Below are 12,028 nucleotides of genomic sequence, written 5' to 3' on the forward strand. Positions count from 1 at the left end.
AAGTGTCCGTATAGCATTAGTACATCACTAGTATATCGAATTCTATGAAGGCATTTTGAGGTGTCTTAATATATTGCTTTAAGGACACGTAGCCTTGTCAATTTACATTGCTTTGGACGACATGCCCATTTGTCATTAGATGTTGCTTTCGAAGCGGAGCTATGCTGACACTTTTAATTGCCAGGATTTTTTTTTTCTGTTTTTTTTTTTGATATGGAAGCAACCTGCAATTAGTACTCCCTGCTATACATTCCATCAACCAGAAACCCAAATGACTTGTAAAATTGTCCCAAAGAGCAGAATGCATATAGTAATTTACAAGAAGAAGTTGATACTCAAATATAATTCATTGAACTAAAAGTCGATAATCCTCACAAACATAGCAAGTACTAAAATCCCAAACAAGTACTGAAAGATTCTCATGTACGAGAACTTGAAAGACTTTCTTGTGCACAAACTAAAAGACTCTCATCCCTAAGAAGTTGAAAGAAGTAGAAGTAACTTCCAAACTTTCCATTGTGTTGAGAGCCCTCAGTCATAACCACGAAGTCCCTATCATTCTTCAGCTGGTTCCACCTGTGCACAAAGTTTGTGGGGATCATTAGATCATCATAGTTAGAACTAAAATTCCAGAAAAGCCACAATGTATCACTACAAGAAAATTTCCCTATTATGGCATACTTGTTAGGGCACTATTCAGTAAATGCCTCAAATAAACACTTATTAAGGCATTAGGTAGTTTCTGTCATATTAGCACCTATTAATTAAATAAAAAAAAATAATGTATAAGGGACAAACCTTGTAAGAAAAATTGAAAATAAAAAAATATAAAGAAAATATTTGTAAAGGCATTTTAGAGATGTGCCTCAACAACTATTAGGGGGAAAAACAATTATTTCATGAAAAAACAAAAAAAAAAATGCTTAAAATTGGCGTCTAAAAGAAGCGGCAAAATTGTCCCAAATCCCAAATTTTGCAAGATACCTTAACGATTCATTGACCCATCTTTCTCCCTCACTCTCCCTCTCGGCCCTATACCAATCTACCCCAAATTCTAATCTAACACTTTTATTTTTCATTTACCCATCTCTTTCCCTGACTCTCTCTCTCTCTCTCTCTCTCTCTCGGTACTCTAGCCTCAAATTGTTTCTCTCTGTCCTTTGTTCTCCCAATCTCTTTTCTCAGAATTTTCCTAAAACTCATTGCCGGCTCTCACTAGCTCTCATCCTCCCAATCTCTTTTCTTTTGATTTCTCAAATTTATGTTGATTATGGTGGATCCTAACTCAATATCAAGAAGTTGCTTCGAATTCTGTTGATTGCATGTTGGTCGATTGAAGGATTTTAGGACAATCATCACTCACTCTATTGTGCTTGAAATTAGAGGTATGTTTATATACTCATTAATTCCTATTAATTAGATGTATATTCCTCCATTTTGAATGTCGACTTTATCAAATCCAAAGGAACAAGGAGCAAAAGAGGCTTGATTTTTGTTGGGCATTTTGCTGCAATCATTATTTGCTTGTACCCCTTTACCATTTTGATCATCAAAATTCCATAGCCACCCCGATAAACCATCCATGAGAATATTGGCGTTCGACCATGAATCCGCTTCTTGATATAGCACTGGCAATTGTGGATTTTCCATTACTAGATGTAGCGGTACCGTTGGAATTTCTTGCTGGGTTTGTATTTGGGGAGAGAAAAGGGATTATGGGCAATCGAATATGTTAATAAGTTAGTTAATTAACATAATAACATTTATATGGTTGAGTCAGACTGTAGAGAAAAATGATGAAGCAACAAATGACAATACCACCAAATCTTTAAGGTGTTCTTTACCGAAAGAAATTATAAAAGAAAAAGAAAACCAAGTCTTTGAGGTGTGTAGGCTTCTGAACAACGAACAGCTTTATCTAATTTTCCTTTCTTGTCTTTTCTTTTCTTTTCTTTTTTTCATAGAACAGCTTTGATTCCGAACGGTGCACGAATTTTATTGTTTTGGCTTCATGTAGTTTAGTCATTAGTGAACTTCTTTGAGAAAATACAGCAGCAATCTTTGTTTTTGGTACAATATATATAGTGGCAATCATTGGTATGGATCTTATATTCCTTGTCTGGGAATCTTATGTCCCGCAAAGTTAACAATATGTGTTAGTTTCAGAATAATATATAATCTAGAATAGTATCTTATTTACATGATTAATGTTGGTTATGGTTTCAGCTACTCCTCTTAATCTCACTTCAAGTGAGTTAATTATTCTTGATTAGGTATATAGTTTTACTCAAATGGGAGCCTTTCAATCTTTTCTTGCAATGTTTCAAGGAATGGGCTTTTAGGTTCAGAGCAGAGCTCATGTTGATAGAGGCAAGTTGCTCTATGTGATGAAATCAGAGAGAATTTGAGATGAAAATGAGGATTATTGTGGGCTTATATAGGGATTCAAAGTGTTGAAAGTTTGGTGCTCTGATATGTGTTTTCTTCTCTTTTTTTCCTTTTTTTTTTAAAAAAATACATGATATAATTTAAACAAATAAAACATTTTGAAACTAGCGTCCAAATACATAAGATATAATTTATAAACTTTATATTCGAATGTAAGTTCTTAAGACTGGGTGAATAATTATCTAAGACCAGAATTTGTTTGTCCCAGAACATGTAGTCTAAGTTTCAACAAAATAATGCTCTACTATAAACTTATCCCTTTTCATAATTGGTTCTTTTTCATGAGCCTCCATATAACAAGCCCTGTCAATTAGGGAGTCATTATTGTTTAAAAAAATCAATATCTATTTGACTATCTGTCCAGATTGGACTTTCTTTCTTCAGTCCTTGTTTTCTGTTTCTCCCAGGTTCAATAATTTGCATTTACTATATTATACTGAAGTTGCATTTGGTGCCCTTAGCAGTGACGACAAAAGTGAGAGTTAACACATCATCTTTCAATCATCAAAAGTCAAAACAAATCCGGTTCAATTTGCTACGAATAATAGTAATAACCAATTACTAATTCGGAAACATCCAGCTCCCTCCATGGTTTCCTCCACCTCTAACTCTATATATATATATATATATAGCTGCTTGGGATCTTCTTTCTCCCAATCATTTCTAGCAGTAGCAGTTGCAACTTCAGAGTGAATTTACTCAAGGTAGTTGCTTTCACTTTATTTTGGACAGGTTTATATTTGCTGGTAAGTATTTGACGGAGGAAAAGTGTTACTTTGGTATTCTTGAGCAGGTACATTACTTTATTGGTCTGGTTTTATACCATGTTATAATTTTGGAACAATTTGCATCTTATGTTAGCTAGTAATGTTGTTTAAAAATTTATTTAGTTCTTCTTAATTGCTGAAGTTTCATTTTTACATTAAATGTGCTGAATTTTAGTTGTAGATTATAACTTTATTAAATTGACTAAATGTTACATGAATTGAGTTTGTTGTTCAGGCATGGCTAGGACTAAGAAAGGAAGAAATTCCAGCACCAATCGACTATTACAATTGATGAGCATATGGAAAATCAGTCTATAAGAGTGGAAGAGCTTCATAACACAGGTATTAAGAGTATTTGATATTTTTAAATATATTATTTAGAGCAAAAAATGGTCATAACTTATTGAATCAATCAAGAATCACTTCAACATCATCTAATCATATGTCAACCTCAAGTTCCAGTCTTAGACCTCTTAAAGTAAGTTTTTAATACATTTGTTCAGCGCAATGGCAGTCCTCTTTGCTTGATAATGATATGATATTTAGGCATGTTTTGCTATTACAATTTGAACGTGATGAGCATTTGATTAGGCCTTATGTGCCTTTGCAGACAATTATTGATTCAATTGGTACTCCTATAGCTTGGGCAACAAAACTAGTATGTTTTTCCTTTTCTAGCTTACAAATTATGTTAACTATTAATATCTCATATGTTTGTCTCATTCGATAATTACGATAGATTTTAATACATAATATACTTATGCTATAGGTAAAAATTTGCGAAGATTGATGTGCTGAAATTCAAAAGTGGACAAGGTGTTGCAGCATATGGATACTTATCCATTTATATGGAAGTGCTCTAACTGTAAAAGGACAAAGTGTTGCTGCATATATCACAAGAAGTTGGTCTACTAGCGGTTTAGTTGATTTTAATTTATCTGGTGCTATTTAGGTGAATGTTAAATCAAATATTATGTTTTTTTTGCAAGGATGAAAGTTTAATTGGTTGGTTGAAAAACTAGTAGTAGTTATGAGTACTTTAATTGTAATCATTGATTATGGTGATAATTTGAAAGTGATTTTTCAATCAAATATTGTTGGTTTTGGTCATTGAATGTGAGATGTCCAACATGAATGTATGATTATATTGATATAATAGGGATGTTATATTCACAGCAATACCGTGGTTGGGCATAAAAGAAAAAAAAAATACAGTCTATTGAGGCACTTGTAAGTGTCGTGATAAGGGTTTTTCGTAGTAGAAATTTTCTTGTTACGCAGCAGGTTTTTGAGGCATTTTTAAGCGTCAACTTAAAGTTAAGATGGCATTATTTTGTGCCTCTAAAAAGTTGAGATTTTGAAAGTTGAATCCCAATTAAGGCATTTATTTGTGTAAGCATTATAACCTTGTTTTGGCACTTCTAAATGTCTCAATTGTTTTCTATGTCGTGGCACTTAATTGTGCCTTAAAAAGCTTTTGTGACATAGGTTTTACATGGCACACTAAGTATGTGCCTTAATAAATTAAGTGCCTCAACAAAGTGTGACTTGTGACATTTTGATGCGCCTCTATAAGCAGTTTTTCTTGTAGTGTATTTAAGTGCATATCTCACCAAATGACAAGGCCAAGCAACTGGTGCACCAAGTGCATCTTGAATTGTTTGTTGCAAATCATACGGTCTAATCAATTGCTCACGTGGACTCATTGCAACTTGTATCTGTATTTTACACCGGTTTGGCCCAAGAGCTTGTCCCCCGACCTCATCCAATGGATTCAGACTCCGTAAATATCCCTTTGCCACGATTTTTGTTGGGTCAAACAAACTTTTTAGTGAAACCATATTCCCTACCTAGCAAAGATCCAACAAGTACAAGAAAGTAAAGTCATGCCAAATTCCAGATTACAAATGTAAAAGTTTAGAAGTTGTAAAGACTTACTCGAATAGGTCGCGTGGCTCGCGCTGGAGTATGGCTTGAAACATTGTTAGATGATGATGAAGGATGTCTCGGCCTGTCAATCGGATCGCCTCTTCCATGTTGAACTAAAATCATTTTCTTCAAGCTGGCTATTTCATCATCTTGTCACTGAAGTCTTTCCTCCAAACGGACCAATGTTGACTGTTGTTGAATATTGATACGGTAACATGTGTTACGACTAGGAATGTCTTCCCATAAGTCCGTTGGATTCACACCGTCACTAAACAAGCGAACATGACCATGTTTGTCTTGCCCAACCACCTGGGCAAATATGTCATTGCGACCAACTGGATCGTGCAAATCCGATGGAAGCTGATTTTTCAGTTCATTCATTTTTTCCTACATAATAAAGGAAAACACTTGTTATTGCAAAAGCCTGTATGGAAACAATGGTAGAATTTATAGGCTTGTGTTTCGAGGATCCTTACCAAATTCTCAGCAACTATACTACTTGATGGAGTTCCATCGACATGGGTATAAAACTTATTAAACATTTCTACTCTAGTAGGAGGTCTTCCCAACTGTTTGGCCTATAAGAAATTGAATTTTTTTAATTATAATTTTACCATTTAGCATATAATTAAAAAACAAGCTAACATAATGAAACCTGTATGAGTCAAAAAAATTAGCAACTAAAAAAGGATGAGGTATCACCAAGTGGTTCCGAAGATGAGCAAATGACTTTTTTCCGGTTGTGTGGTTCATCTTCTTCTCCCCTCTAGCTTTCTTGTTCCTCTCACTTAGTTGCTAAATTTCAAAATCAAAAGCAAGATTACAGCATTGAATAAACACAACTTTATGAAGAATGTTGTAGCTGATTTGTACCTTTGCTTCTTCACTTTTCCAATAAGCCCAAAGTTTGATCCATTGCTCTTCCCGTACCCTTATGTCCTTTTGAAACCGAGCTTCAGCAATTGGCACGGCAGGATCAAAATATGTAGCCTTTAAATCTGCCTTCCAGCTTCTCCATTTTTTGCCAATAGATCTTAAGGTCCAAGCTTCCAGTCCCATAGGCAAAGCAAACCTTTCCTGAAACGTAGTTAGGAACAAGAAAATGAACATAACTTCACAGTAATTTTTTTAGAAAGCATACATAATACAAAAGCTACCATTACCTTTATCACTTCTAACATGTCCATTTTAAGTTTCCTTGGCACCTTAAGCCAACTTTCAACATCTATTGGACAATACATACCATTCCTATCCAAACTGCCCAAGAATTCAAAGAAAGAAGTTTTCTCACTTATAGGGATCCTATTGTCATCGAGTTTAATCTCAATCCGTGGAAGGTCCTTAGGCCGACCCCAAATTTCTTTCATAAATGTAGGGCCTCGGGTTTTCTGATGTACTTCACTTGAATCGTTTGTAGTACCTTATAGTATAAAATAAGAAAAAGCTGGTTATGAACATAAAAAAAAGCAATTCTGGAATTGGTTCAAAACAGTAAGTAATACCTGCATTATCAGAGTTGCATGACATGAAGGTGGTGTCATTGGAATGTGGACCTCGAGAATCCTGATTTGGATTTTCTTCAGTTGGTTCATGCCTTGTTCCAAGTTGAGATTGTTGAATTGGAGAATTCTGGCACTGCTCATGCAACTGTGAACCTCCATCAGCTTGTTGAGTAACTTGGTCACCTGATTCATGCATTATTCCTAATGTAAAATGCTGAATTGGAGATTGAGGTGCCCGAGCAGCTTCTCCTTGAACTTGTTCAGTTGGTTCATGGCTTGTTCCAAGTACACAATCATTTGCTGGCTAAAATCAAGCAGTCCAGTACACAATCATTTGCTGGTGGAAAACAAAACTAACAGAATAGGCATTTTAGAACCCAAGTTCTACCAAGTAATAGCAAAGATTTTCAACAATCATACTAGAACCTAGAGCTATCATTTTCATTTGTGACTACAAATTCCCTCATAAACAATCAGCACCAACATTTTAGAAGTCCATCATTCATGGGGAAAAAAAACTTTGGAAATTTACTCTTTAAAGCTGTAATAGAGAGCAACTGATAATACACAACACTACGTTGCATTCGACAGCAAGCACAAGCCACATTGTCCTAACTTGACAAGAAAGAAGAACCACTAGGCACATTGTCCTCTATTATGAGGATGTTGTCAGAAACCACACAGTAAGAGCATCTCTACCAGGGCTTTCGACCTATGCAACTAGAAATGTGCTTCTCAAGCCCTTAGGAGCTTGTCATAAATGGGAATCGAACAACCTAAAATTAAACCTGACAAGAAATAGAGAAGGTGTGCAAGAACATGTCTACCATGCAATGCAAAATTAGACACAAAATACTGAAATTACCTCAAACTAGGGCTTGAATCCCTAACTTCTCGATTTCCCCAAGCTTCAAGCTCTGAACTCCAGCCTTCACCCAAGCTGTGAAGCCCTAATTTCTGAATTCTTGCCACCAAGCCAATGCAACAGCCGAATTAGGGATTTTCCTGGTACGAGCTCAACAAAGTTACCCAAATGGGTGCGAGTTCATGGATGGGTTTACCCAAATTGGTGGTGCGAGCTTGAAACAAAGAGAGAGGACAAAGAGAGAGGAGAACGAGAGAGGGAGAAGATGTCTGAAATAAAGGCGGTACTAATGACGCCAAAGTAAATTAGTGAAGTCTCTTGAATTTTTCACTTTGCCGCGCTACTAATGACAATTTTTGTGTGTTTGGGCAAAATTTTGTTAAAGGTATATAACAACTAAAAATATAACAACACAGTAGTTTGTTAAAGCTATATACAATATAATATAACAACTAAAAATTTTGTTAAAGCTATATACAATATAATATAACAACTAAAAATTCTAACAAAACAACTAAAAATATAACAACTAAAAATTTTGTTAAAGCTATATACAATATAATATAACAACTAAAAATTCTAACAACTAAAAATTTTGTTAAAGCTATATACAATATAATATAACAATTAAAAATATAACAACTAAAAATTTTGGTAAAGCTATATACAATATAATAAACAACTAAAACTGTTCTAAAAAATATAACAACCTTAAATGTCCTATAAATATTTTTGAGGAAGATGTTGTCCACTACAGATATTGTTAGAACTATATTTATGAAGCTAACAAAAAACATTCTTTTAATCAAAATGTTTTCGGTACTCAATTTATTTTATGCTGCTAGCAATTATGTACGGCTTGTAGTCTAACAAGTCATTAGGCCGATCGAATTATATTATCAAACAAGAAAGTGAACTTGCAAATACATGAACCCAACGCTTGATAAATGTTAGGATTATAATTGATTGAACATATATATATTCAATGTTTTCAATTCCAAACCAATTGCCGTTCAGCTTTGTGTTAATTAGAAGCTATTAAACACTTACAATATCTTAAAATTGTACTTTCCACTAAGTGTTTTTGAAAATGGATTTTGATTTCAAAATTTATAAATGATCACTGAGCAAACTGTCTTACACTTACTTTGGTTTGATCGATTCGATCGGTTCGATCATGTCTTTAGTATTATTCAATGGTTAATCTAAAAATTCAATTAAACCAGTTTCAAGATCAAAGATCAGTTATGGAGTAAACTAGTTATGCAATAACAACCCAAGTTCGGTATGATCGTTTTGATCGATTCGATCGTATCTCCAGTCACTTTGATGGTTAATCCTAAAATTCAATTAAACCGATTAAACTAGTTCAATTAAATCGATTAAACTCGATCAAAGATAAGTTATGGAGTATACAGACTATACAATAATAACCTTAAAAGTTCGGTATGAACGGGTTGATCGATTCAATCGATTTGATCGGTTCGATCGATTTGATCATGTCTGGTTCGATCGATTCGAGCGTGTCTCCAGTCTTGTTCAATGTTTAATCCAAAATTCAATTAAACCGAACAACCTTAAATCAAAGATTAGTTATGGAGTATACAGAATATGCAATAACAACCCAAGTTCGGTATGATCGGTTTGGTCAATTCGATCGTGTTTTTTCGGTTCAATCGCGTTCAGCAAACCAACAAGCAAAATGTTCGATCGTGTTCGATCGATTCGATCGATTCGATCGTGTCTCCAGTCACTTTGATGGTTAATCGCAAAATTCAATTAAACCGATTAACTCGATCAAAGATCAGTTGAACCAATAAAAACCGGAAAGTTTTATCCGAATTCACTAAATTTTTATTTTTTTTAAAAAATTATTTCAGTTATATTTAAATTTTTTTAATACTAGAACAAATAAAACATGATTAAACCTATTCTGGGTTTGAAAACATTGGTATATTTGTTTTTATTATTGTCACTTTGAATTGTTATTTTTTTAAAAAATAATTTTTCCATTGTTTTAAAAAATTATTTAAGAAATTTAGAGATTAAAGTTTCAAACGGATTCAGGCAATTAGCTACTGTTCTATTCGACTTTGGGTTTTTTTTTTTTAAAATTTTTAAAACTTATTTTCTTCACATTTCTGTGGGATGAACCTAAAAACAAGACGAGGCAATTGAAAGTAAAAACATTTCTTCACAAGCCATCGATCTCACAATTAAGCTCATTCAGGCTTTCAGCTGAAAGCAAAACTAATCAGAATGTAAAGCCAAAACACTTACTGAACTAACACCTTATGTAACAGCCCCACTTTCCCCTAGGGCGAACCAAAGGGGTTAGCGGGCTGCCTGCCCAGCTCTCGCCAGGACTACGGATCAGTTCACGTCGATCTATTACGTTCCGGAACATACCAACGTGCGCAAATATGTCAAAATCACAAAATAAATAAAAACGAAATTCGAAGCCGAAGATGAACAGTGCTGGACACGTCAGAATCCAGATACTAGGCCGAGAGTAGCCAAAATTTTTCTTTCGCCGTTTGAAATACGAGTTGATCCAAAATTCAACCAAATATTAACCAAACATACACACATTGAAATGTAACATTTTCAAGCCAAAACGGCATATCAAAACGATTCATCATGGATATACATGATCGGTTTGCCAATCAAAAGAAATTGAACCCAATACACATTAGGGTTTCATGCAAGGAGCTATTCAAAATAGACATATACATGGCTCAATTTGGCAACCAACAAGTATGATCTTCCAAAAGTGATTATTTTCCTGTAAGGAAAACAAATGGAATGGTGTGAGCTAAAGCTCAGTGAGCAACTATCACATAAGCAACAAAGATCACTTAAGCATAACCGTTCATTTCAAGTATCCAAATAGGAAGCAAAACAAATCGGTAAAAGGATACGGACGGCTCTCAAGAGCCCATTTCCACGCTTACATTCTTGATCCAATCTCATTGACTCTCCGTCAACGTTTATGAGTACCAACCGTAGAACCCACTTCACTCCAATCCCTTCCACCAAACATACCCCAACCGGGCCCGCACTCCAATCAGTAGCTTTTGGTAATACTCGAGTATACCGGAACCAAGAGTCTCATTACTACAAGATTCCCCAGTACAGTCCCCGTGGCATGTCAATTTTCACGACCAAGCCCTCGCCGGCTCGATTCAATTGACTACCTACGGGGTTGAGCTCAGTAGTACAGTAAGGCCGTTGGATATTCGTCCAAACGACACCAAATCAGTTTTCCATGAATGGAATTCATTATCTCATGTAGCAAGTGCAGTATTTCAGTAAAACAGTAATCAGTCATTAACGGTATCACAAGGGGTGAGGGCGGTCAAGTACACCATCACCTCAATCAATTCCAATAGCCAAATAAGCCTTCAAGGCATCACAATCACATATAGCAAAGCCACATTGTAACATTCAAGTGAGTAGTATACTCACCAATTCAGTAAGTGAGGTTTCATGCACCGCCGTCCAAAGTACGTCGTGCACTAACGTCACGCCCTAGAACATGTAAACAATTACCATAAGACTCGATAACGAGTCACAAAGCCATGCCAATAACAACCCCAAAAGGGTTTCCTATGCATATATAAGCATATAAGCAAACCAGAAAATCAGGAAATGGAACTCATTTGTCCCAACAACAAAAATAGTTTTGGCCTCCTAATGCGGTAATGGCACAAAATGCGTTACGCTTATCGGATGAGGGTGTAAGACCCACCATCTCGAAGCTAAAAGACAGGGCTACAACAATGTAGAAGGCCACTCAGTCCAAATCCTAGCACCACTAGGTCAAAAATGCAGAAAACCAAGCCAGAACCGTAATTGCAGGTTCCCAAATCACACAAAACTGTAATCAGTCTAACTCAGTCTATACAGGTCCAAATGCATTGATTCCAAAGGCATACAGTAGCTAAGACATCAAGCTACATTTCATCAGAAGATACCAACAACAAAATCCAAACCAATTCCAGTCAAAACAGACGATTATCATCGCAGTTCGCACATTCTGATCACCCAGAACAGCAACAGTAAAAACGGCATAACTCACTCTACACTACTCCAAATGACCTGAAATATTGCAGGCACTTCACACTCATCAATACCTACAACTTTCATGTTTTGAGCAAAGTCCAATTCGGCCTCTAACCCTATGATCCAAAACCGGACAGAATTAGGGGTTATCAACCCTAACTTTTCTCATTTCAATCCAAACCCAAAATTGATTGCAATTATCAATAATTCACACCTACTAGAGTCATTATAAGCCATTGCCAATCATCAAAAATAGCCACAACATCACATTCATATTAAACCAGAAAATTCCTCAATAAAATAAAAACTTCACCAAATCACTTCAAATCAAGAAATAAATCACACATTCCATCACTCAAGTCACCATTAGGCACAAAATAAGCATCATTAGCTATAAGAGGATGTTCAATCATCACTTACCTAGTAAACAAGAGAAGAGGAGTTGTAGACCA

General features: G+C 35.3%; 1 protein-coding gene and 1 long non-coding RNA gene across 2 annotated transcripts; one reads left to right on the forward strand and one right to left on the reverse strand.

Moving 5' to 3' along the window:
- The first annotated feature begins 973 nt into the window (after positions 1-973).
- On the forward strand, positions 974-4,330 carry LOC140010041 (uncharacterized). The gene is made up of 5 exons (XR_011817297.1): positions 974-1,385; positions 3,181-3,241; positions 3,451-3,557; positions 3,826-3,873; positions 3,985-4,330. It is a non-coding gene; the product is annotated as an uncharacterized lncRNA (long non-coding RNA).
- Positions 4,331-5,297: 967 nt separating this feature from the next.
- Positions 5,298-6,842, reverse strand: LOC113696693 (uncharacterized). Its single transcript, XM_027216072.2, has 6 exons — positions 6,647-6,842; positions 6,308-6,564; positions 6,018-6,221; positions 5,847-5,939; positions 5,621-5,722; positions 5,298-5,531 (listed from the first exon to the last, which is right to left on the reverse strand). The coding sequence occupies exons 1-6, from the start codon at positions 6,840-6,842 to the stop codon at positions 5,298-5,300; spliced, it is 1,086 nt and encodes a 361-aa protein (XP_027071873.2).
- Positions 6,843-12,028: the final 5,186 nt, after the last annotated feature.

Source organism: Coffea arabica, chromosome 6e (assembly GCF_036785885.1).
Source record: "Coffea arabica cultivar ET-39 chromosome 6e, Coffea Arabica ET-39 HiFi, whole genome shotgun sequence".
Classification (NCBI taxonomy): Eukaryota; Viridiplantae; Streptophyta; class Magnoliopsida; order Gentianales; family Rubiaceae; genus Coffea; species Coffea arabica.

Excerpts from the sequence above, each read along its gene's own strand:
- LOC113696693 (XM_027216072.2), bottom strand. The coding sequence starts at position 6,842 with ATGCATGAATCAGGTGACCAAGTTACTCAACAAGCTGATGGAGGTTCA. Across the intron at positions 6,565-6,646 it reads ATGCAACTCTGATAATGCAG|GTACTACAAACGATTCAAGT; the intron begins GTATTACTTACT and ends TTATACTATAAG. Across the intron at positions 5,940-6,017 it reads GGAAAAGTGAAGAAGCAAAG|CAACTAAGTGAGAGGAACAA; the intron begins GTACAAATCAGC and ends TTTGAAATTTAG.